This window comes from Ochotona curzoniae, unplaced genomic scaffold, assembly GCF_017591425.1.
Source record: "Ochotona curzoniae isolate NIBS_2020 unplaced genomic scaffold, NIBS_Ocur_1.0 patch218, whole genome shotgun sequence".
NCBI classification, from domain to species: Eukaryota; Metazoa; Chordata; class Mammalia; order Lagomorpha; family Ochotonidae; genus Ochotona; species Ochotona curzoniae.
Window position 1 is genome coordinate 138544 of NW_024466771.1, and position 26389 is coordinate 164932.

Below are 26389 nucleotides of genomic sequence, written 5' to 3' on the forward strand. Positions count from 1 at the left end.
TCTCGTTCACATCAATCTCCTGACACTTTGGGATGGAGTCTGTTCCCCTTCCCACGTTCTCCAATAGAGTTGCATGCGAACCCAGCCCCTTAACATTGTTCTAGATTACTCAGTGGAAGTTTTACAAACTTTCATAGAAAAGGAAGTCACTTCTTGATTGCCACAGTGGCTAAGTCACCATGGGTGAATTTTGCTGCTTTTAAGTCTAACTCTTTCTTACCAATGTCTTAGGAGACCATTTACCCTCTGCCACCATCTAACAACCTAGTTTATAAACTTCATTGTTAGCCAAAATGTTCCTCACCCCCGGTCCTGTCCTATAGCCTTTTGAGATCTATTATAATTCTTCCTAATTCCTAAAACTGCCCAATCATTCCTTCGCTGTGTTTGTATTCCTCAGGAAGCAAATATGTGCTTCTAATAAGCAACCTTCTGGAAAAAAAATCTCCTACAGCATGTTCCACCATGTTTGTTTAGTTTCCTAAATAGTTTCACATGCCAAAGAATGGGGCCTGCCCGGGCACACATGCTGCCCCGGTGGGCTCCTCTACGTGGGTGCCCTTGCCCTTCTCAGTCGGCGCCCAAGCCTGGACTCCGGCAGTTGCATATTATGTTCTTGCCTGCAGTGGTTCTCTTTCATTACAGAGTATACCATGTAGTCTTTGCAGACAGAACCCATGCCCCAAGCTTCTCCTTCAAGTGTTGCAGGATTTTTGACTCCGAGTATGGCAGCAACCTCAAATTCTTGTCTCGCAAGAAAGAAGAATTTTCGTGCGGACACAGTTTAGTTTTAAAGCAAGATTTATTAGAAAAGCTGAGAAGAGAAACTCCCGTCCTAGCGACGGGAGGGGGTTTTGAGATAGAAAGGACCCTTACCCCCTGCCATAGTGGCAGGAGGAAAAGTAAAAAGAAGACCCTAGTGCTCTGCCATAGTGGCAGTGTAAGGCCGCGCGAAGTGAGGACAGCCTTACCGACTCTCGAGAAAGTGAGTCTCCCCAATGATCAACGAAGACGAGGCTTGATGCAAAAGCAGGAGGATTTATTCAGATGCCAGCGCACTGGGACGGAGGCCAGTTCCTCACGCAGGAGGGTGGCACATCCGTACCAAGTCGCTACATCACCTGTCTTTTGTAGGCCAAAATCACTTACACAGCATTTTGAAAAATAGCTTACTAATAGGTACAAATAGAATCATAAAACAATAAAGTTAGGGGCTGTTTTTTCCTGACCATTACATCATAAGACTGCTGTTTCTTTTAGTTCTTTGTCACAATTTTCCTTGAGTTTGCTTCTTTTTCAGACCAAGTTTACTTTTCTCAGACCTTTGGAGCCTCCTCCAAGAAGTCAGGGACTTTTCGGCTCCTCACTATTTTACCTTGATTCCTGCTGAGATACTTATCTCAGGGCCACTGTTGAATTTTGTATCCTGAATCCCAATTGAACCTAATCATTTACCAAAGACATCCTATTCAGCTATTCTCAGCAAGTAAGTATGTTAATAGCATCCCTGTCCCTTGGAAGAAACATGTGCCCTGGTGAATCCAAGACATGGTGGGGGAATTCTCTTTTACTCGGGGACCCAGAATACCCTAACTGCCTACTACCCAGTCTAACTCCTCTCTCACAGCATCCTTTCAGAGAGTGCAGGGTGTATGAAGGCAGTCAGGAACCCCCTGTCCTCTGGTGGCTTGGTGCCAAGGCGTGCCTGCCTGCCTTCTGCTCTTCATTGCTGTCTCTGGTGTTAAAGAGGAGGAAAAGTACAGGGTGGAGAGGGGAGCTGGGCTTTTGTTGGGAGCCCCTGCCCAAATAAAGGGAGTCCTTCCACCTGGACTGTGGATCGGGGCATGAGAAGTCAGGAGATCACTCCCAGGGTGGGGTAGAGTGAAGGAATGAGCCAAGGGGCCGAATGCCAAAAGGCTGACCTCCCGGTGCACCATCACTCCTATTGATCCAGCCAAGTAGAGGGGCTCTAGGTGTAGGCCACTGGCCAGAGGCTAAGGGCAAGGAGCCAGAGCGAGTCCCTCCCAGGGGCGGGTGACACACAGAGGCTCCCCGGGGTCTCTTGCAGGCAGTTGCTTGAGGGCATGGAGGGCTATAGACATGGTTGTCGTGCAGAACACAGCCCCGGTGCACGCTGCACAGACTCAAGGGGAAGAGCCAAGCCAGGGCCCCATTTCTTTCTGGGTCTGATGGGGATGCCCTGGTCAGGAAATGCTCAAGTCTCCTCTTGAGCTTCACACACACGCTTCCAGGCAACTTAGCTGGGTGCATGCAGCAGCTCCCCAAGGTTCATCAGGCAAAGCCCAGCTGAGACTTGCTTGCACAATTTTACCTTCTTCTCACAGCAAAGTCCCCTGCCCTGCCATGGTTGGCATATAGTCTGTCTTCACCAAAATCCATCTTCAAGTGTCATCCCCAGTCTCCCAGTGATGAGGGGTGATAGGACTTCCCAAATTGGTTAGGTTCTGGGGGCATTGCCCGCAGGAATGGCCTCATGGATGAAGCGGGTTGGTTGTGTTGAGCTTGTGCTTGTTCTCCCAGCAATGGGCCCTTCTCCTGAGAGTGGATTGTTGAGGAGAGCCTGGCACTGCTCCCCCGTCTTTCACATGTGTGTTTTTTAACCTGTGTCCCGTTCCCTGTCCATTTTCCATCATGAGCCATCACCAGAAGCCAAGGAGATGCTAGCACAGTCTTGGGGGCTTCCAGAAGCATCAGGCAAAAGTCAGCTTTTTCTTTGTGAATTACCTCATTTCTGGTGCTCTCTTTATAGCAACAGAGAATGGAGTAAGCTAGCCCCTACAGGGCACCGAGCCTTCAGGCTACACTCCTCTGGCTGTTTTCAGCAAATCAAATCTCGGGGAGCAGAACTCTGAGGGCAGATTGGCTCAAGAGGCAAACATGGCACATCATGCTGCCTGCTAGGGAGAACAGGTATGCCAGCTGCCAGGCTCTTTGGCTTGGGACTGGCTGGCCCTGCCCAACAAAGGGGTAGAGGGAGATCTAAAACCCTTCAGCAGGTGGCAAAGCTTACCTTCTTGCCATCCTCGCTCTGTAACATTCAGGACTTTTCCCTCCTGCTAGCAGAATGGTGAAAAAAATCAAATCAAGCTAATCTGTCCTTTGAAGTGTGGTGTTTTCATCTCAGCCTGAGGCAGCAAGTCAACACGCAGGCAGATGGATGTGCGTACGCTGCGGCCTATGTGCCCTGCATACTTATGGCCATGGAAAGCATTTGACTTTCCCAGACTTGAGCAAGTGTGGGCTCAGTAATTTTCTTATTGACATTTTCAGGTTGCCTTGTTCAGTATGAGTCCCTGCAGTCTGAACATTGAGAGATGTGAAGTCTGGGTCCCCTCTTGCTGCCAGCCTTTGCCACAGCCCTTCTGGGGCCCGTTTTCTCAGCTGTGAAGGGGAAGCCTATGACCCGCACCACCTATGGCTCTAGCATCCAGTGATCTGTCTGTCTGCTGTGGTTACCTGACAGTGGAGCAGGACGACATCACCTGACTCGAGAGTGTTTTGCTTTCACTGTGTAGGTCAGGAATAAAGAGAATGAACAGGGCCCGGCGCGGTGGCGCAGTGGCGCAGTGGTTAAGGTCCTCGCCTTGCACGCCCGGGATCCCATATGGGCGCCGGTTCTAATCCCGGCGGCCCTGCTTCCCTTCCAGCTCCCTGCCTGTGGCCCGGGAAAGCAGTCGAGGACGGCCCAAAGCTTTGGGACCCTGCACCCGTGGGAGACCCGGAAGAGGCTCCTGGCTTTGGATTGGCATAGCATCGGCCGTTGCGCTCACTTGGGGAGTGAATCATCGGACGGAAGATCTTCCTCTCTGTCTCTCCTCTCTGTATATCCGCCTTTCCAATAAAAATAAAATAAATCTTTAAAAAAGAAAAGAGAATGAACAAAGAAATGCAGAACTTAAAGCATTTGCCTGAGTAGAGAGGAAGCGTCTTCCTGTGCACCTATAGGAGCTGGTTAATATCCTATTTGCTGGTCAGCTTGACAGGAGACCTTGACCTGCTGCCTGTCCTGGCACACGTTCAGTTCCGTCTCCGCTCTGCAGCCGTAGTTAGGCGTTTCGAAGAAAATCAATGGAATGATCTGGTGTGTTTATGTGAGAACAATGAACTCCCGTGATGAAATGTTTACCATTGCATTTTGTCAGAGTTTGCCCAGCCTGCCTTTACAGCAAAACCGTGCAAAGCAAGGACCTGTGGGAGGTGCTTTGGTGATCATTTAGGGGGCAGTCCAGATGGCCTGGAATTCTGGCCTTCGTTTGTGCTTTGAACTATCTTATTTGGAAATGTGGCATCTCTTCTCTTCCGGGGAGAGGAGGGTCAATTTGATGGAATCAGAGAAAGTGAAGTCCATCAAGGCAGGGGGAGGGAAAAATAGCCTGCAAACCCACTCAGCTAGCAAGCAAAGGCGCCGCCTGGCTGGTGCCAGTCACGCGTGGTGGATGTAAGACCAACAGCTCCCAAATGGCACTGCTTCCTTTCAAAGGGAGGCTTCAGCACAGACACACCTCTGCCTCCTGCGCAGCTGCCTGCACACACACCTTGCATACACTGCCTATTAACTCAGCATCTCCCCTCCCCCGCCTTCCCCACCCACCCGCCGCGTCACAGGCCAGATGGGACACAGTACTAAGGGAGATTTTCTTTGCCAAGCGATCTTGGAAAACATGACTTTGACTTGTGTTCAAATTTGGTTTGAGGCCAGGTTGCGGAGGTAATGGCCTCATGCGAAATTGGTTATAGAAAGTTTGGAAGCGGGAAGGGAGCAAGGCCGCTGTCCATGGGTAAGGTATTGTTGCGGCTTGGCTGGGAAGGATTAGCCACGGGGTGTTGGCAATTTCGTGACTAAGAAGTTGCTGTGATCCCGAGCTAAAGCAAGGTTAATTGGCAGAGTTTCACTGATAACTTCATTAGATAAACATGCATCTGTCCCCGCCTGATTTGCACAGAAACAGAGAGGACAAAAAGGGCAGGCCCTGGAAGGGGCCGGCAGGAAGGGAAGCAGCCCTAGAGGCACCTGCTGGAGGGCCCGTGTGGCCAGGGAGCTGGCCCTCAGGGCTGCCTGCTTGCTTTCCTATAGGGAAGTTTGTATTCACATCAACAGTGTAGGAAAACATTACAAAGGAGATGCGTGCATTGGCACCCTTAATCCTGCTAGTCAGAAATCACTACTTTAAATATCTTTGGTTCAGTCTTTTTCTATAAGTGTTGTAGCAAAGTTGAGCTCATCCTGTAGTTGTAATTTGAGCTCCATTTTTGTTTTTTTCCCCAGCATTGGCATAATTCAGTTCTCTGCTTTCGTAAGCTCCATGCATGTGGTTGAAGTTAGTGGCTGCGGGTTGGTTTGTCTTCTGGCTGTTCTTGGCAGCTTGGACTCTTTGTGGGCTTGAGGGCATGTATTGCATCAGACAGCCGTGAGCTTGACTCCTGGCCCACCCTCTTGCCTGTGTAACAGCCCTGTGGCCTTGGGAAATGACTGCATCCTTGGAAGTCTCAATGATTTCACCTGTCAAATGGGCTTTAGAGTGTCACAGCCTCATAGATGTGCCATAAGGGTTAGATCAATCATTGCTTACTGCCTCCTGATTGTTAAGTACCTTTCCCAGAGAGATAACGCTAAATACCACTTAGAAAAGTCCAGCTAGGTGAGGTGGCCTGCCCAGTGTCCATGGTTCACAATCGAAAGAGCCAGCATTTGTCAGAGTCCGGAAGCTCGCCGCTCATCTATCATGCTTTGCTGCGTACTCAAAGTAATTTGACTGAGTCCCCCAGCGCATACAAACTGGAGCAGAAATACTACCTCCCCCAAAGCCTGCTGCTAGGATGCCCCCTGAGGGGGTTCCTCACAGTCTCACAGTCTCTGCATTTTACTTAAACCGTTTCTTCCCAGGCCCCCCCCACCCCCCCACCCCCCCCCCCACCCCCCCACCCCCTTCCCCCGTTCCCATCAGGTGTGGTGGGCCAGTCCATGCCGGGCAAGTGCGTTTGCGGGTCCTTGATGTAGCAGCGGGTCTTCAGAGAGCAGAAGAGACCCTGTGGGACTTTTGACAGTCACGTGCCTTATGATGTGCAACGTGGACCACATGCTGCAGCCCTCCCGATCCACACATTGGCTTTAATGATCTGGACATCGAGAGAATTCTCTCTTCTGCTCCCCATCCTCCCCACCCCACCATGTCCTTAGCATCGCTGTCCACGCATGCAGTCCTGGCTGCGTTCCACAGGCACTGAATTGCAAGTCCGACCTGAGCTCTCCCTCCTACAGTCAACCCAGGCGACATCCCTGGATCCAGTTCAGGGATGAATGCCATTGATTGCATTGCTGCCTCTGTCATCCACGGAGTGACTGTGACAGAGAAAAACAAAGTAGCTGATATGCGAACACATCCCTCCCTTCCAGTTGATCACGTATGACAGGGTACAACTGGTTCATGGTGCTGAGGGGCGGGGCGGGGAGGATGGCCTTGCCAGTGGCCTAGTGGCCTGAGTGTTAGAAAGAGCCTGAAGGCTTGGCCGCTGACCTGGCTGCAGTGGGTCCTCTGCCTGCATTCTGTCGGAGGTCCCACCTCCAGAGCAGATCCGATTTTGGATCTTCTCTTCGAATCCCTTGGTTATTCAGCAGATTGAATCTGAATTGCAAATGTGGCTCCAGTGTGGGTGGACCATTGTACTGCCTAGTTTCAGGCCATTTTTTGCTGAGCGTGCTTTTACAGAAGGCTGTTACGGATTTAGAAAGGGGGACTGGCGTTGCATTTGTCAGTTGGAGTTTTGTTTGGCTGACTGAATTTTATTTTAGGTTTGTCTGAAGGTGCCAAAGCCTGATGTCCCTGGAGAGAGAGTTGCTCAACTGAAGGGGGCGGGGGAGGGGAAGGTTCTCTAAATTGTCCAAAATGCACATAGAATCAGTGGTTCTTGCGTGAGGCCGGGCTAGCCAACAGTCTCATGTGGCATATTTGATTACTTTTTCAGAGACCCAAGAAGCCGCCTCCTCCATCCGCTCCTGTCATCAAACCAGGGGCAGGTAAGGGACTCCGTCTCACCAGGTCACACACAGGTGCCGCCTTTCACCTGTGCTCACATGCTGCTAGGCGGAGCTCAGCATCCCTTGATTCAAATGCCGCTCACTGCCACGTGCAGAAATCACAGCCTGTGCTTCGGATGGAAGTTTTAAATATCCAGCTGTCTTTCCTAAAAGAAACCTACCATTCAGTTCTGTTCTCGGTCTAGCACATAAAAACAGGCCTCCCACAGAGAAAGGTCAGAAAGAACTTTCCTGTTAGCCAGTCTGGGTTCTGTTTTCATCAGGTGCCTTGAGGCTAGGAGACTCAGATTGTCCTGCTATGGCAGTGCCTGAGCTGCAGTCGGCCTGGCCAGGACGCCTTCCCATGGGCCATTACGGCATGAGACATATACAGCGTCGCTGGCTTTGCCATGTCGCTCTTGTATGATTAACCGGAATTTGCGCTGCCTTGCCTAGGCCCTAACAAAAGGCTGTTTGCGAGTGCTGGGCGCGCCTCTTGGGGATGCCTGTTAAGCCCAGCAGAGCTCAGGTTCCTATCATTCAGATACTAAACTTGAGTCATATAGGGGAAATGGGAGTTGTTGGACATGGGATAACTCACTGCGTGCTGGCCTCTCATGTAGAAAGATGACAATTCACATTTCCAACAGTACTCCTGGTTTGAATTGTTAATTTCATGGGGGAAGTTCCTCCCTGGATAGCTGGCTAAGTGGCACTAAAAACACATAACACACACCAAAATAAAACAAAACAAAACAAAAAACTGAAACAGAAGGAGAGTAAATATAAATATGTTTTTAGTTCTATGTATTAAATTTCCAGAATAGTTTATTCATAGATTTATTGACGTTTCTGGGCCCAGCATTGTAGCATAGCCAGTAATGCTGCTGCCTGCGATGCTAGCATCCTATGTGGGCACCTGCTCCTCTTTTGGCTGCTTTATTGCTGACCTAGCTTCCTGTTAATGACCTGGAAAAAGCAGCAGAATATTCCCATGTGCCTGGGCGGCTGCCATCCATGTGGAAGACCCGGATGAAGCTCCTGGCTTCATTCTGGCCCAGCACTGGCTGTTACAGCCATCTGAGAAGTAACAGGCAGATGATGGATGCTATTCCTTTCTCTCTCTCTCTCTCTCTCTATATATATATATATTCCTTTCTCTCCCTCTCTCCCTCCCTCCCTCACTCCAACTCTGGCTTTCAAAATGAATGGATAAAATTTTCATAAAAAACAAATTGTAAGTTCCTTTGGTCTACCAAGTTGGGAGGTGGGGGTGGATTGGACCCTAAATTCCTTTCCCCACATCCTTTGGCATATTTGAGAATTACAAAGATTGAGCCCTGAAATGAGATGTTAATTACATCTCCTGTTTCACCCCCAGCCTTCTTTGTGTTGAACAGTTTCATTTTGCCACCTAGTGGTTCTGCTCCTATAAATATTTTATAGTCCTGGAACTGAAGCAAGCTGTTTATTTGCTTTTCACTGTGGATTGCCCCAGAGGCCCTGCTAACCAATTCCGGACCATGAAGTTGAGTCCAGTGGTGCAAGGCTCAGGCAGTCCAGACTCTGCAGTAGCTTGCCATGCTTGCTGTGTATCTAGAAATGATGCTTAACTTCCTCATTGTTATTGGGAAACCACATTGTAACATGCTAGACACATTCTTTATCCTTTTCAAACAATTTTACTGACATTGTCTGTCCCCATGGGGCAAAATTAGGTGACACTTCATCTTTGCAGATGACTGCTACAACTCATTTTGTTCTACAGAATGATTTTGGCAATGAATTTGTGATGGGGAGGTAAGCATGCATATTTTCCTCATCATCAGCTTTCCTTGAACTTGATTATTTGACCAAAAAATCATATATAGACTTGACAGAAGTTAGACATGGCATTTAGTATGTGTCGAGTTTTTAAGACCTAGGTGGATTATGTGTTCAGTGGTTTTTTTTTTCTTTTCTTTTTTTTTTAAAGATTTATTTTTATTATTTTTTTATTGGAAAGGCAGATATACAGAGAGGAGAGACAGAGAGGAAGATCTTCCATCCAATGATTCACTCCCCAAGTGAGCGCAACGGCCGATGCTATGCCGATCTGAAGCCAGGAGCCTCTTTCGGGTCTCCCACGCGGGTGCAGGGTCCCAAAGCCTTGGGCCGTCCTCGACTGCTCTCCCAGGCCACAAGCAGGGAGCTGGAAGGGAAGCGGGGCCACTGGGATAGAACTGGCGCTCATATGGGATCCCGGGCGTGCAAGGCGAGGACCTTAACCACTGCGCCACCGCACCACCGCGCCACCGCACCGGGCCCTCAGTGGGTTTTTTAAAAAATTATTTTAGGAGCTAGTACTGTGGCTCAACAGCCTATTCACCCGTCTGTGACCAGCAGCATCCCATGGGGCACTGGTTTGTGTCCCGACTGCTCCACTTCCCATCCAGCTCCCTACTTAGGGCCTAGGAAGGCAGTGGAGGATGGCTCAAGTTCTTGGGTTCCTGCACCCCTGTGGGAGACCCAGAAGAAATTCTTAACTTCTGGCTTCTGATCAGCTCAGCTCCAGCCATTGTGGCCATTTGATGGGGCAAACCAGCACATGGAAGATCTCTCTCTCTCTCTCTCTTTTTCTTCCCTCTGTAAATCTGCCTTTCAAATAAAAATAAATGAGTCTTTAAGAAGTTCCTGTTGGCTATGAGCCTGTGTAATTGAGATTTTCAGACCAGGTGCACTCGCCTTTGGAATTGGCCATGTAGAATTTGTGAAGCGCGCAGCCAAATTGACCCGCAGCAGGAGCACTTCGGGTTGGCTTGTCCTTTGATGTTTTCCAACTGCTCTTACATGCCTGAGGCCACTGGCAGTAGGGGGATGCCAGGTAAGGAAGCAGCTGCAGGCCACATGTGGAAAGAAGAAATGCCTAGCGGAAGCCTTGGAAAGATGTAAAATTTGAGGGGTTCGCTTGTAGACAGAAGGGATCTCAGAGGACCCAACATAGCTTCTCTGTGCATTCTACAACTAGCAGTCATTTTCCAGTTATATTGTGACATTGTCAACCACCCTAGATTTAGTGGTATAACACAACCACGGGCTCATGGGCTCTCTGCTTCAAGGATATAACCCGGGCAGGGCCAGGATGGCTTATCTTGGTTCCATCATGTCTGGGATTTGGTTGGGAACACTGGATAGGCTGGTAGCTCCATCTTGAAGAGAGCTGTTTCCTCCATGTGTCTGCTTTCCTTCGGCAAGAGTGGCTGGAGGACTGGGCCCCTGGACCTGTATGTGCCACAATCTACAAATGGCCTGTCCAAGCTGGGTGACTGCTTATGTGGACCTTCAGTGTCCAAGCAAATAAAGCACAACCATCATGGCCTTTTATGACTTGGCCTCAGAAATGACATGGCAGCACATTGGCCAGGTCAAAGTGGTCAAAAGACCTGCCTACCTTCTGGCCAGGGGATCTCAACCTCACCCCTATACAGGAGAACATGAACCCGTTCCAGATCATGTGTTAAAACTGCTAGCAAATGGAATCCACGTCACTGCGAGTCCTTTTTGTGGAGCACAGTATTTAGTGCCCCCTTATTTCTGCATTTTGAGGGTTGACTTATTTGTTTATGTGTTCCCTCATTCCCACCAAGTGATTTATTTTAATCTTAAAGGAGCTCAAGTTTGAATGTCAGAAGGTACCAGTAATTTTCTTATCCATTAAGAATTAGAGAAAGGAAAACTTAGTGATGTTGGTCAGAAAGACCTTTCTGTTCAGTCTCTAAGCAATTCGAACTTGCTAGGCAACTCGGGGAAAACAAATTATTGACTTTGCTATTCCTGGGAAATACTTAAGTGCTGGCATGTGCATGCTACAATGAACAAATGGAGAAAACATTTTCTGCTACTGTTATCCTTTGCCTTCTAGGTACCACTGAGAGAAAACATGAAATTAAAAAGATTCCTCCTGAAAGACCAGAAACACTTCCAAACAGAACAGAAGACAAAGGTATGAACTCAATTCCTCATTGGCACTTTCAGAGCAGCGAGAGCCAGAGCAAGTCTGTCACAGGCCTGCTCCTGACTACCCAGACAATTTGCCTTTTTTTTTGAAATATGGTGATTATGGTTTAGTTTTAATTGCTTTTAAATGTCTCATTTCTAAGGGAATTAGGGAGTGTTCTGTGCCACTTTGTAGGGCTAGAATTGCTCATCAAGTGAAAATAACCAGCTCCCTTGGCACATTGAAGCTTTGCACCCTGCTTAGACCTGGAAGTCAGGATGCCATCCCTGTTTTCCAGAGGGCCACGTGCCCACACCTAGGCTGCCCCCGCCCCACTTTTGGTGGAGGAAAAAAAGCTGTCTCTTTAGGTTGTTGCTCACCCTGTGACCCTGGGTGACGTCAGGAGTGCACATCCTTGCTCAACAGTGCTTGGGAGGGGAGCACAGCGGGGCAAAATTAGGAGAAACAGCTTGATGCTCAGAGTCCCCCGCAGGTGATCAGCATTACAGGGAGGCAGGTGCCGTGCGGTGAGGTTTGCAGGTGTGTTTCAGTCCTAGCTGTCCAGTGTCTCTGCAGAAGCAATCCGCAGGCTGTGGGAGGATTTGTGCCTGAGGTTTGGCTGATCCCACATTTCTCTGGGAAACGTGCTCTGTTGCGATTATGAACAGGAGATGGGGAAATTCCATTTTTAAAAGCAGCTATTTTGAAGTCACAAGAGAAATGCTGAATTAATGAGTGTAATTATTTGGAGGTGCTCCTTGATGGCCTCATGAAATTCTATTGTGAAATTTAATATTTCTTCCCAGCCTGCCAGATGTTTTGCCAACACTGCGAGCTCTTAGGAAGCTGTACCTCTTTGATTCACAGCCAACAGCTGGCACTCAAGTGGCAGGAGCTCACTGGGAAGGCCAGGTCTATACCACAGATCAGTGAACCGAGTAGCCTTTTGGCCGCCGTCTGAACAGCAGCTTGAGGCAGTGTGCTGTGAAATCATGGCGCCTCACCGCCTGTCCTTGTGAAGGGAACAGAGCTGATTCCTGGGCAATAGCGAGCTCTGTGATGCTGTCATTTCCTGCACCTGTGCGCACGGACTTAGCATGAGCTTGGCTTGTGTGGCAAAGTGGTCATGAACCTTTAATTCCTGCCTCTCCAGGCTGTAGGCAGTAGAGAAGCTGGCAAAACAGTCTTGCCTTGACATTTTGCCCCTGTTAGCACATCCACATGTGTGCATGCGCATGCACATTCTCTCTCTCTCTCTCTCTCTCTCTCTCTCTCTCTCTCTCACACACACACACACACACACACACACACACACACACAGATTCTTTCTGCGGGCTGGAGGGTGAGTGTCCATCTCTGTCCTGCTGCCAGCAGAAGTCTCCTCTGTGAAAGAGGGCTGTGTGCAATAATGTCTGCCCAATACCTGGTGGAGCTTCACAAAAGTAATTCTTTCAAAGAGATCTTTTCTATCCACTGGTTCAATCCCTGAATGCCTGCAACCGCCAGCACTGGATCGGGCTATTATCAGGAACACAGCTCTCAGTCCAGGTCTCCTCTGTGAGTGGACCAGCTAGTAAGGCTGTCTAGCACCTGTTGCTGCACAGGTGCGCATCAGCAGGAAGCTGGAACTGGAAGCAGAGCAAGAACTCAAACCCTGACCCTCCAGTGGGAGTGGAGTATCCCAAGTTGTATCTTAATGGCTTTGTCAAATTCTTGCCCCTCCATAGGCCTTTAAGAGCTTGTGTCATTCAGCCTGAGCATATAAACAAAATGTGTTTGTGTTTGCCAGTAAAAGGTACTCTAATAGTCATCTTAGAGGACCTGCTTGTGCTCTAGTGGGCAGCACTCTAAAGCTCTGCATGTATCAAGAACACGGATGGATGCGTTCTATGGCATGCAAGGGGCAAGGTCATTTGGGAACATAACTTGAAGGGGTCATGACACACTGCACAGTTTAAACTAATTTCATTTATCAAGTGATATACATAGAGAAGAGCAGAAAGAGTGAAAATTCCTCTCCCTATTGTTTTTTAATATTTATTTTATTTTTATTGGAAAGTCAGATACACAGTGAGGAGGAGAGACAGAGAGGAAGATCTTCCATCTGTTCATTCACTCCCCAAGTGAGCGCAACGGCTGGAGCTACATGATCTGAAGCCAGGAGCCTCTTTCAGGTCTCCCACACGGGTGCAGGGTCCCAAGGCTTTGGGCTGTCTTTGATTGCTTTCTCAGGCCACAGGCAGGGAGCTGGATGGGAAGTGGGGCTGCCGGGATTAGAACCAGCGTCCATATGGGATCCCAGAGCATGCAAGGCGAGGACTTCAGCCACTAGGCTACTGCGCTGGGCCCTACACTGCACCGTTTAGCCAACAAATCTGGCTTCAATTGCATTCTGAAAGATTTTACCAAAAAAAAAAAGCCTTGGAAATCTAATGAGGGGCTTCAAAGTCATTACGGAAAGTAGAATTAAAATATGGGCCTGACACAATGGCTCAATTAGCTAATCCTCACCTTGCAAGCGCTGGGATCCCATATTTGTACTGGTTCATGTCCCAGCTGCTCCACTTCCCATCCAGCTCCCTGCCTGTGGCCTGGGAAAGCAGTCAGAGATGGCCCAAAGCCTTGGGACCCTGCATTCACGTGGGAGACCTGGAAGAGCTCCTGGCTTCAGATTGGCTCAGCTCCGGCTGTTGTAGCTACTTGGGGAGTGAGATAGCAGATGGAAGATCTTCCTATCTCTTCATTCTGTAAATCTGATCTGCCTTTCCAATAAAAATACATAAATCTTGTTTTTTTTTTTTAATTAAAAGGTAATGGAAATTGGCCATGAAGCTTTTGAAACCATTTTTATGCTTAGCAGCCTGTGTCCTGAGAGTTCCTCATGTGCAGGCTCAGCCAACTACACATTGAAATACTTGGGGAAAAAACTGCACCTGTCCTGAACATGTTCAGACGTGCGCTTGTCATTGTTATCTCAACAATCGAGTGTAACACCTGTTGGAATAGTGTTTAAGTCATCTAGCAATATGGGAGGATATGGAACTGCTATGGTAATTTTTATAAGGGACTTGGCTCTTCATGGATTTTGCTGTCCTCAGGGGACCCTCAGCCAGTCCCCTGCAGATACCAAGGGATGACTTTGCCTATGAATTCCAAGGTCACCTTTCTCATTCAGACTGTGCACAAGAATGCGAGACTAAGCATTCCTGGAAACATGCCGTCTTTTATTGGCATATGCCTCTTGTCTGTCTGTCTGTCTCTCTCTCTCTTTAAATTTCTATTTTAATGCTTATGGCCTTTACAGAGGCTATTCCTGAGGTGTCAGGCCTTTTTGTCACTCCTTGCCCCAGGGTTTGCCAACCCCAGATGGCATCTGCTGAGCATGTGCCAGCCGGCCGTGACCAGGCCTGGCCCTGTCCTCAGGCACTGGCGGCTCCTGCCATTGCTGAGCATGCAAATGCCCAGAGAGAGTGCAGGCAGAGCTCTTTGCCTTTGAGGCTTGCTCTAGGGGTTGAGAAGAGAAAATCGTGGTGTCATGGCTCAGCTGGGCTTTGATGAATGTATAGGAGTCTGCAGAGGAGGGCAGCAGCTGGAGGAGCACTGCAGGTAGAGAAGGAAACGGGGCGCAGCGAAGGAAACAGGGAGCTGTGACTCCATGGGGCTCCAGGTTGGTGAGGAGTAAGTAATGCTCTTTGTCTTCTAATCCCACCATCAGGAATGGCATGGTTTTGTTGTTTGTTTTTTAAGTAAGAAATAAACCTTCTATGTCTAAGTGCTCTCACTTACACTTGATCTGTCTGGGTTTTTTTTTGTGCTTTGCTCAACAATGACTTAAAGAAAGACCAGAGAGAGAACCAAAACTGGACCTCCAGAAGCCCTCTGTCCCTGCCATCCCACCGAAGAAGCCTCGGCCGCCCAAGACCAGTTCTCTGAGCAGACCTGGCGCGCTGCCCCCGAGGAGGCCCGAGCGACCACTGGGCCCATTGACACACACAAGGTACTCCCTGCTCATGGGGCTGGGGGTGGCCATGGAGTGGGCCCAGGACCTCAGGAGCCAGGCAGAGGGGAGAAGGTGGCAAGGGAACCAAGTTCTTCCCACCAGCCAAGTTGTCTATCCACAGTAGAAGCGAGAGCAAGGATGGGGCCACAGGGCAGGAGCGTTGCCCATCAGCAGGTGAGGGTCAGGTTTCAGCACATAGGCCCTGCCACACAGCAGGCTTTCTGCTAGGCTAATCTGGAGCCCGGCCAGCTGCCGTGCACATGGGAAATGCGGTACACATGGGAAATGCACATGCAGCTGTCTTGCCTGGATGTCTTGTGGCCGTCGCTGTGCACACGTCACTGGGAGCTGTGTCCATGTGAGCTCAGCACTGCTCTGTTCTCTTCCCACATTCCAGACTCCTTGCTTTTTGCCCTTCAGTCTGCTGTGCAGCCCAGCAGCCCACGTGGCAGAGATCCCCGTGAGCTCCAAGACCCTCAGAGGCTGCCAGGGACCGGCTTTCTCAAGGCCCATGTTCTGAGGTGTGCCTGACAAAACGGAGATTTGTTTACTGGCTGGCTGGATGCATGTGTGGGGGTGCTTCCGAAAGCTTGTGGGGCAGTGAAATTGAAGAGACTGATTTGTTTGGGTACAGATAACTTAGAATGTGTATGTAGTTTTTCATAATATGCTTTTTCCATAAACTCTTTGATGACCCTTCATATGCATTAATTTCATCATGCGTGTGTGTGTGCCAAAGAAATATTTTTTAGTTCCACTTCCATGGATTTTTTGAATATTTCTGTAATGTGAAATCAGACTAGCGCCTTTGAGGTCAAGATCTTAGATCCTCCTGCAGGTACAAAGAATTACTGAGTTTCTTCCACAAATTCATTGCCCGATCGTTGTGCCATGTACTGTGCATGTTGGTGTAATGTGCTGGAGCAAGTCAGGGACCTAGGGGTCCGGCTGGCTCTTTGTATGGTGGGAGTCGCATGGAGCGTTCAGTGCCTTACCCATGGGTTCTAACCTCAGCCCTCCCACTAGAAGAAGGGAAGCTTTGGCAAGTCACCTTTCCTCTTTCCTCGCTTTTACTCCTTGTAAATTGAGGACTGCAGTAGAGTGTACCTGGCTGTCCCCCAAAATGAAGTCCCTTCTTGTAAATCTGTTTGTTGTTTTCTTTTATCTCTTTTATTATTGCCTATCAGAGTAATGTGGGAGATCATTTACTTCAAAAATTTTTTTCTGAATCATGTTACAATACATGCAGTGTAGTATTTGCCTTAACATTTTGAAGTGCCTTGCTCAGTGAGGTTAAGCACCTCCACATTGTGCAAATGCTTCCAGAACTCTGTCCATGTGTCCTTTCGATTGTTTTAGCATGATGTGCTCAGTGCTCATTCATATGGTGATGTGGCTCCCTGCCTTTCCATGACAACAGCAAAACAACCCCCACCTAATATAGCAGGCAGTGATGGGTGCACACATTCTGTGCGAGCCCATCTGAGCAGCATCTAGTTCACCTGTTTCATTCAACAGGTGGCTGCCAAGGGCCAGTCTGACAGCTTACTCCATCCAATGGCACTGGAGGAACCGAAGGGACTGTGAGCCGCAGTGGAGTAGGCCAAGCCCCAGCCTGTCATGCCCTTGCTTAGTGAGTGGTAGAGGCTCTTGATCCATGTGCGCGTCGGGGGACCCTTGACAGCCCTCTCCCCGCGAAGTCCACTGAGAAGCTAGCACAGCTGAGTGTGGATAGTGCGCATTATCCACAGAGACACACAGAGCAGCAAGCTCGCACTGTGCTTTGTGCAGGAGAAGGGAGAGCCAAAGCCATGCTGTTGGACACTCTTAGTCCTCCAGGGGCTGCAGACTTTGCATGAATTCAGCAACAGTTTCCAGAACATTCCCGCTGCTCTTTGCTTGTGACCCTCTAGGAAGTGAGTTCTGACATGGTGATAGGTGCCCCTTTCGTATCCTGGGAGAAATATTTCATCACAGTGGCCCTTCCTGCTCACAGACGGCTTATTTGCCTTCTGCCTCCGCTTGCCTCCTCTGCCTCTGATTCTGTCACTCTCCAAATGTCAGTTAGCAGGACAGGCCACCGAGGAAGATGCACAAGAGGGAAGTCCAGTGGGAAATATAACTTCCCAGCATTGCGGGGGTTATCTAAGCAGCCAGGAAATGATGGCCAGCCCATCGCCACTGGCCCCCGGCCAGCCAGCCCCTGAGGTACTGGTCTGCAGACAGCAAGGGGCAGAGCACGGGGTACCTATGTAGCCTGTTGGACAAAAAATGGTGCCTGCTCTCCCTCAGGGCGTCTCCAGCTTGGCCCCCATCCCAGTCACCTGCAGACCTCGTTCCAAAGTCGCCAGCAGGACTGGGGCTGGGCAAGGTAAGCCAAGCCTTGCAATGCTGGTGACCAGATAGATGGAAGCGCTGGTTCAGGTCCCCACTGCTGAGCCATCCAGCTCCCTGCTAATGTGCCTGAGGAAGCAGAGGATGACGGCCCAGTCCTTGTGCCCCTACACTCCTGTGGGGGACTTGGATGAAGTTCCTGGCTCCTGACTTCAACCTGGCTTACCCTAGCCATTGCAGCCATTTGATCTCTCGTGTGTGTGTGTGTGTGTGTGTGTGTGTGTGTGTGTGTGTGTGTGTGTGTGTCTCCCTTTCTCCCTACCACTTTGACTTTAAAAAAGAGCCGCTGGGCTCAGGACTGCACTTGCTGACTCAGTAGGTCTGGGTGGGCTGAAGAGTTGTCACCTCTGCAGTGACAGCGCCACTCTGAGGCTGCCTTGTGCCACCCTGGCACACAACCTACCATCTGCAGCTATTTTTTCCTTAGGTTGACCAAGACATCTTGGTTTCTTTAAGCCTTTGGGGTTGGTGCTTAGAATGAAAGAAGCTTCTAGGTACTTATCAGTCTGCATAAGTATCACTAACAGAAGGTGTTGAAAACAGATCCCAGCAGAGCAAGTGTGTGCAGATGTGCAGCAGTGGCCCAGGAGAGCAGCCACTTGTGGCGCTGCGCTCCCATTCTGAGTTTAGATTATACAGATGGTCTATGGTTCTTTTCTAGATTCCTAGTGGTGCTGGGTGTGAAATTTGTATATTCCCCTTGGTTTGCAGACATCAGCATGAAGGTGTGTCATTGGAGAGTTCATGAGAGAGGCCTTGAAATGGCGCAAGTGGGTGTCACTGGCTCATAGATGACAAGTGCAAACAGGAAATAAACTCCCTCCGGGAAATCATAAATTAGAAGCCAAGGAGAGAGTAGAGACAACTGCAAGGAAAAAAAAAACACACAGTTTCTAGTTGGAGAACAAACTAGAGTCACCAAAAAAAGGCAGGGGCAGGATATGATGTGGAAGTTAGAAGGGAATGGGAAGCAAGCTCTCCTGGGCGGTTCTCGCAGCTGGCTGTGCATTGGTTGCCAGGGCTTGGTGTGACCCCAGTGAGGGCTCCAGCTGAGTGTTTCTGCTTTGCACTGGCTCCCAGTGGGATCTGGGAAGAGTCAGGCTTTGATTGATATTTGGCCCTTGATGATCCCAGTTGAGTAGTTTGTGTGGACTTACTGGGGGCAGGAGGTGGATTTGGAATGAGGTAAAGAAAACGAGCAGGTGCCCAAGCATCTTTTGCCACAGCCAAAGCAAAAGGTGGATAACAGTGCTGGATATAGTTATGAGAAAGGTTCCACCTCTGACCTCTTTCTTGTGTTGTTCGCATGTGTGATTAATTTGCTTCAGTTTTCATCAAGTACCTACATGTGGCCAGGCCCACTCACTGTTTGCTTGGGCAGTGGAGCCAGGCACCCCCGGGGGGAAAGGCCACCTTGCCCCTTGAACACCCCTGTGACCTTGGCCAAAGTGCCCACCTCCGTAGTCTCACCTTCCTCCTCGATGGAATGCACAGTGAGGCTGCCTCTCTCCAGCGTGAGCTGGTAACCGGGTGCTGCTCTCAGTGTCCTGAGTAAACACCTGGCAGCTTTCAAGGCACCTGTCAGATCTGTGCCTGCCTGTTAGCCTGCTGGCAAAAGACAAGGCGGCAGGGGGGGCGACCTCAGTAGGAGAGGGGTCACAGGGGTCATGGAGAGAGGAGACATGTAGATGTCCTCAGATGGTACAGGGGGAGATTTAGGGGTACAAGCACGGCAGGCCCCTGAAGCAGCTACAGTCAGGACCAGGAAGACCACAGATAGATGGAGGGCAGCTGGTGAAGGGAGCCTGGTAGTCCCATAAAGCACAGCGCAGAGGAGCTTGTTTGGGGAGGGCATCTGTGTTCACCACCCCTCCTTCCTTACACATGTGCTGTGCTGTCTGTCTTCCCATCTGTGCAGGAATGTGTTTTGTTTGCTGTAGCAAGAAGCAGTGGTAGTGACCGGATGTAGCCCTAGCCAAGCCCACAGCGGGAACCCAGCAGCGCCAGCAGGGCTAGCACCTCCCCCAGGCAGAATGCTCGTTGGTTTGGATTCCGCTTTTCCCACAGGCTCTTTTTTTGGAATATTTCTTCCTCTGAGTGGCACTACACAAACTTCCCAGAGTCACCTGAAGTGGAGTTCTCCCTCCCCCCTCCCACTACTGAAGTGGTGGGCTCAGCTTCTTAAACCCCTCGCACCCCTTGGGATGCTAAGATCTGAACTGCTTGCCCTTTTGCCTTAGGGGGTTGCACATCTCATGCCATGGGTGGTCTCCCCAGGGTCCCCACGTGGACTTGCCAAGTCTGCACAAAGAGCCGACATCTGGAGGGCAAGCAAGTACCCACTGTCCTAGCACCTTCCCCGTGTCTTCACTGTCTATAAATAGTGACACTTGTTTGTGTCCGTCTGGACAAGGACGCCCAATGCAGGGGAAGAGCTGCCAGGAAAACCACTGTCAGCCCTCCTGGTTGTCCCCTGACCAGTGTCACACTGAAATAGAACCGCTCTTCAGTCCAAGGGTGCCTGTGATGCCTCCTCCCTCCCACCCTCTGAGGGGCAAGGGAGTCTGGGGCTGCTGGGGCTCACCCTTTGCCACCTCCTGGCGGAAGGATCCTTCCTCTGGGGGAGATGACAGGCATCCTAGGACAGGTGCTAACTAGTTCCTGCTGTCTTCATGAGCAGGTATGGCCCTGGAGTGGTTGTGGATTGAAGAACAGCATACAGTGTGTGCCCGTGGATGCCAACCTTGATTATTGCCCCCTCCCTGCCCCTGAGTGGTGGGGGAGATTGTACCAGTCCTCTGCATGCCCTTGGGTTCATCACTCCCACCTTTGAAGGACAGGCCCGCTTGTCTGTCATAAAACAAAGGCATGCGCTGGGCAGTCCCAGCCCAGCTCTGGCAGTTGGAGCTGAGGGGTGACATGCTAGGAGCAGGCAGACGGAGAGCAGGAAGGAGTGTTTGCTCTCCTGGCCTCACATCCGCCCAGGTGAGCAGTAAGAATGAGGGTTCTGCAAGGACTAACATATGAAGCTGTATTTTGGGGGTCCTCTCTGGGATGTGCGAATCTGATACTTGCTGTTGTCATTAGAGCGGACAGCTCCCCAGCGGCCTGAAAAGTGCTGAAAAATGGAGGCCGCACAGCGTGTGCCTCGGTGCTCCCACCCACCGACTGTGCAAGTTTCCTGTTTGGTCCCCTTTGCTTCTCTTCCCAGTTTGTTCTTTCCCCCTGTCAAAGTCTGCAGGCAGCTGAGGCCCAAATGCTTTCCTTATGGGTAGTGTATCCTTAGGCCCAGCCACAGTCAGCCCAGGGCGCTGGGATCTTGGGCTCAGGGGCAATCACAGCTTGCCCTTCCCTTCCTCTCCACTCGCCGCCAAGATCTGCCTGTGCTTGCTGCTGGTGGTTTTGTTCCTGCTGCTACTGCTGATTTATATATTTGTTTGCCTGCTTTGGCTTCCTGCATGCTCCCACACCTTTTCCATGCCATGTCTTGGCTTAACTGTCCCATGTTGGGCTAAATGGGGCAGTGCCACTGGCCAAGCTCATGTTCACAAGGAGTGCACGTACTGTGTATTCCATGCCCTCATCTGTGCATGAGCCCCACGTTAGGCCAGGGTCACATAAGCCCTTCCAGGTAGGGTGGCTTTGGGGATTTTGTTTGTTTAACTGTTTCACCTGGGAGTTTGCCTAGGAAGCCTGGAGCCAAGGTGACGCAGGCTGCCTAGCATCCCTGATGACTCTGTCCCTGTGTCCAGACCTCCAGGCTGTGTCATCCTAAGGCTGAATAAAGCAGATTTGAGAAGTAGTCGAGACCTTGGGTTCTGGAGTTGGTAGGCTCCAGTCTGGGCCCTGCTATTTCACTCCTTTTGCTGCCTCTTATGGGCAAATGACTTAACCACTCTGAGCTCCAGTTTCCTTCTCTGTAGAATCAAAATAAGGCTTCATAGCTGGGGTGTTCCAGGAAGCAGACGCCATCCCACATTCATTAGGAAGACCTGTGCCAGGGTTTGATGCCCATGGAAGGGACCACGAAGCTGCTCTGTGTGCAGGGAGAAGTCAGGTTGTGATCCTGGCTCCAGAAACCCTGACCACATCCCTGGGGAGTTTTGCAGCCAACATGACCCGTTCGAGTTGTGCAAGTGAGCTGATGGCCAAGACCTTGATACCATGGGGAGTGGGACACCCTAGAAAGGAGAACCTTGGCCAAGGAGGGTTCTGCAGCTGAGGCTGCTCGCCGGCAACACTCAGAGCAACAGGGATGCCAAGCCCTCCATTGTGTGGGTCTCAGCAGTGTGTGAGGACAAAAGACTGCAGGCGGAAAGGTGCTTATCCTAGTGGCCTAGCCTTACCAGCCAGCAAAGGCCAGCAGTTCCCGTTGTTGCTCTGGCAGCATGGGTCCTGCTTACGCCCACTGGGGTGCTGGCACCAGTCAGCCCCCTTAGCATACTTTCAGCTCCCTGTCCAGTCAAGCCAGGGGCTTACTTACCCAAGTCGCATATAGAATCCTTAAGGAAAGCTGTTCAGAGATACCCAGTAATGTGGCATGAATCTTATTGAGAAGCCAGAAAGGAGCCAGGCTGCCTTGTTCTGATGGTGCTGTGTGTGTGTGTGTGTGTGTTGCCTGCCCGCTCCTGTGTTCTGAGAGCAGAGAAACTCACCAGACAGTAACACTTGGAGGAGCTGGTAAATTGCAAGACTATGGGCTCTGTTCTCTCTCTTGGAGATCAACTACACCTTTTTTGCTAAAATCGTACTCTCGTGTTCGGGAGAATAGAACTGTTGAGGGAGAGGGGCCTGCATCCTCCTTGGCTGCCAGCCACTCTAGACATGTACTTTGGAGAACTTCAGAAACTTGGGTATTTTTTTGAGCTGAAATTGCTTAGCATTGTTGGAAGAGACTATAAATACAGTGAAAGGCACTTACAAATAGACATTGTAAAATGCTTAGGCACCCACGGTCTGAGCGCTGTCAAAACAGCAGCTGCAGCTCCCCTCCTTGGAGGGATCAGAACCCTTTTTAAACTACACCTACTGCGTTTTCAAAATAGACTCACTTCTGGCCCTGGAGAGATGGTTCCAGCTGGGGCCTGTGTCCGGCTCTTGGCCAGAGGGACCAGGGCTCCGCGCGAGAGATGAGCAGGGGCCGTTTCCTTCCCGCTGGCAGGGGCTGAGGCTGTAGAATCTGGGCCTGCTTACTTACTGCCTCTCCCGGGGGCTCCTGCTGCTCTGGGCCGTCAGACCAGCTCAGGGATGAGAGGAGGGTGGGAGTAGAGAGGGGTGCCACAGGCCCCAAGACAAAGAGAGCTGGGTCTCTGGGTGTTAAAGGGCAAGTCACATTTGCTCACTGAGAGTGGAAAGGGGTAGCATTTCCAGTTTTAACTGATATGAACATTTAGAAGCAAAGAAGATGCTGAAATGTTCCAGACTTTGCCCGCATTCTCGCAGGACCCTCTGCCCTGCATCATTTCTCAAATGGTGGAATCCTGGTGTGAATGCTCTGCAAGGGCCCTTCAGAAGTGACCCTGTTTCAGGTAACTTAGCCAAGTCTTGCTGATGAAGCACTCCGAGTCAGGGAGAGTTTAGGTAACTTGGCCAAAGTGACACAGATGCTGACCAAGCAGCTTAGATGTACTGGAAAGGAGGTCAGATTTAAGTAGAGAAAGAGAAACCAAGATCTTCCATCTGCTGGGTCATTCCCCAGATGGCCACAACGGCTGAAGCTGAGCCAATCCGAAGCCTGGAGGAAGTGCTTATTCTAGCTTTGATGTAAGACACCTGGTTGAGACTTCTGAGTTTAGCATGCCTCACTCCACCTGCCAGCTGATTCCCAAATGAGATCATTGCATGAGCTATCTGTGGTCAGGGCAGTTCTCAGGAGAGTTTGGAGGCAATCACCATGAACCTCAGTGATACTCTTGAGAAGGAAGAGTGAGCATGAGCTGCCTGAATTGTGTTAGTCTGTAGTCATCGATACTTTTAAAATTTTTTGAATTTATTTATATAAAGGGAACAGATTTCATGTGTTTCATATATACCATTGTTCTAAGTATAAGTCAGAATTACAGAGAGAGGAAGATGGCTCAATGGCTAAACCCTCACCTTGCAAACACCAGGATCCCATTTGGACACCAGTTCATGTTCCAGCTGCTCCATTTCCCATCCAGCTCCCTGCTTGTGGCCTGGGAAAGCAGTGGAGGATGGCGCAGAGCCTTGGGACCCTGCACCTGTGTGCAAGACCTAGAAGAAGTACTTCCTCCTGGCTTCGGATTAGCTCAGCTTCAGCCATTGTGGCCATTTGGGGAATGACCCAGCAGATGAAAGATCTTTGTCTCTCTTTCTCTCCATAAATCTGATCCACCTTTCCAATAAAATAACTAAATCTTAAAAAAAGAAAGATATCTTCTACTTGATGGTTCATTACCCAGATGGCTGTAATAGCTGGGGCTGAGCCAGGCTAAAGCCAGGAGCTTCTTCTGAATCTCCCACATGGGTGCAGGGACCCAAGGATTTGGGCCACCTTCTGTTACTTTCCAAGGCCATTAGTAGAGAGCTAGATTGTAAGTACAGCAGCCAGGACGCCAACTGATGCCAGTGTAAGATGCCAGTGTAATGGGAAGCAGCCAGCTGTACCACAATGCTGGCCCCTCATACATATCATTTTAAGAACATAATGGTACTTCCCTCTCTGCCTCTCTGCTTTTCCTCACCTCCATCTTCTCACCTCTTCCTTTCTTATTTTTCTTCTAATTTTTGCGCGGACATACTTTCAGTTTGTTTTTTTAATTACAGATTTAATCCTCCACTAAATAAAGAGCTCAGCACTGTTGCTCAGGAGTATAGACAAGGGCTACAAACAGTCATCAAATCTCAGGATTTCAGGTTGGCAGTTTCACTCATATATGTTACATTTTTGGAGTACTCTCCATATTAGTCATCACACATCAGAGGAAATGTGATGTTTGTCTTCTTGGTACTGTCTTAGAAGTAAGCTTCAAAAGGAACGGAAAATGCATCTGTAGTCTTGTTCTGGAGACGAGGACTTACTAGCATTGTGGAGCTTCCAATTTCGGCATTCTCATTTCAGAGAACATGGTGAACATTCATGAAATCCACAGGTGTGCCTTGAAGCCCTCAGTGTACTGGGTGCTGGGCAGAGTGACAGGACTCGCTCATCAGACTACCCAGGAATTACCACTGTAAACATGAATTCTTCCAGTCTTCAAAAAACATCTCTGCCTGTGACATCAGGAGGACCCGAGATATCTGTGCATTGCGGCATGTGCTGTTTTAAACTCCCTTTCCACTTTGTAACACAAGCATTCATTCTTTTCAGAACAATCCAGTTATAAACATCACTTTCATGGTGAAGTGGAAGTCCATCCAGTGTCGTCATGCTCTCCTACTTTGCAAGATATTGCATTTCTTTTTTATTTATATATTTTGTCATGACAAATAATACTGTGATAAGCACATTGAAGCATATGACCTTGCTGGGTGTTACCGCCTGTTTCTAACAGACTCCCAGAAGCACATGAATCAAAGCTTAGGAACATTGTGAAAGCCACTGACCCATTCATATAGCCTGCTCTTTGAAATTTATTCATGTGACTTGTGCCAGTCCACATCACACTAAGTGAAATAAATAAGTCCGAGAGAGACAAGTACTGCACAGTCTCACATGGGGAATGAAACGTGTCAAGGTCGTCGGAGTACAAAATGGCGCTTCTGCAGGCTGGGATCTGGGATGGTACTGGGTGGACGAAGTGGAGACAGTGGGCAAAGGGTACAATGCGAAGTAGGTGTACATGGTGGGTTCTGGTCCTGTGCTGCATAGCGGGTGGCCACTGTTAATAGCAGTGTATATTTTAAACCAGTAGAAAAGATTTGAAATGTTCTTACCACAAAGAGGTGAAAAATGCTTAGCTGATAGATGTGCTAATGGCCTAATGTGATTATTCCTCAGTGTGTACTTATTTCAAAACACTCCTCAGATCTATGTCATTATTTGTCAATTAAAACGAAATAACTTAAAACTTGAAATCTACATAGCATAAGAAACACAATATTTGTAAGAGTACAGTGGTAGGTGTGATAGCAACAGGAAGAGGATACAAAAGAAGCAGGGCCCGAGAGTAGACGAGCGTAGTAGTGCACAGCAGCCCTCTGCGGGACACCCGCAGCAGAAGCTTGCAGCTGTCGCATCAGAGGGAAGTGACTGCAGGACTGACAGTTCCCAAGATGCCCCGTTAAACCACATGTTCAGCTGACTGCTCCTGAAATACGCATCGTTAACTCACGAGCAAAACCACTCCTGCCAACAGCCCTTCTCACAGACTCACCAGCTGCATGCCAAGGTGTTGCCTCAAACCATCTTCCCACCCCTACCCCACCCCTGAACAACAACTGAGAAACCGAACACCTCACTGTCTCAGTGGTCTCTTTCCCAGGACACATGTGTTCTTGTTAGGTCTGATCTTCACTGTGTCCTAAAAAAGCACAGGGCGGTCTGGTCTGCTTGAGTGCAGTTCAGTATGTTAGTCTGGAGAACAACAGCACCAAATCCTTCAAGCTTCGAGGCTACCAACGGCCACCTATGGGTGCTCAGCCACTTAACTCCTTCCTAGCTGAAAACTGGATGACTTAGAAATGCAAATGCTTCCCTGATAATCATTCTGAACTTCTACAATATTCCACTCAGAAGATTACACATGCCCATCCAGGTCCAAACTCTGGGGATGCTTGAGGCTCATATTAAATGGCACAGTATCTGCATGGTATCCGTGAACTTCCTTCTCTGCGCTGTCAGCTCCTCCTCCGTTGTCACCCACACCCCCTCCTGACTTCTGGCTTTGTTCATCTCCTCCTGCAACTTCCCTTCACTCCCCCATGCTACCTCCCAGACAGACTGAGCCATGAGCCCGGGCCAGCGTAGGCCAGCCCTCATCAACTTTGCCATCCTTTCTCTTCTTGTTCCTCTGTAGGGTCA

General features: G+C 49.6%; 1 protein-coding gene across 9 annotated transcripts in view; it reads left to right on the forward strand.

Annotated features, from left to right (window-relative positions):
• LOC121166752 (SH3 domain-containing kinase-binding protein 1-like) overlaps positions 1 to 26389 on the forward strand; it is a 187424-nt gene that overhangs the window by 126037 nt on the left and 34998 nt on the right. For all 9 annotated transcript variants that reach the window (XM_040996026.1, XM_040996028.1, XM_040996024.1 and 6 more), the window contains 3 exons: positions 6985 to 7036; positions 10938 to 11018; positions 14850 to 15009. In XM_040996026.1, the coding sequence (XP_040851960.1) occupies positions 6985 to 7036; positions 10938 to 11018; positions 14850 to 15009 (293 nt within the window). The remainder of the gene's footprint in view (positions 1 to 6984; positions 7037 to 10937; positions 11019 to 14849; positions 15010 to 26389) is intronic.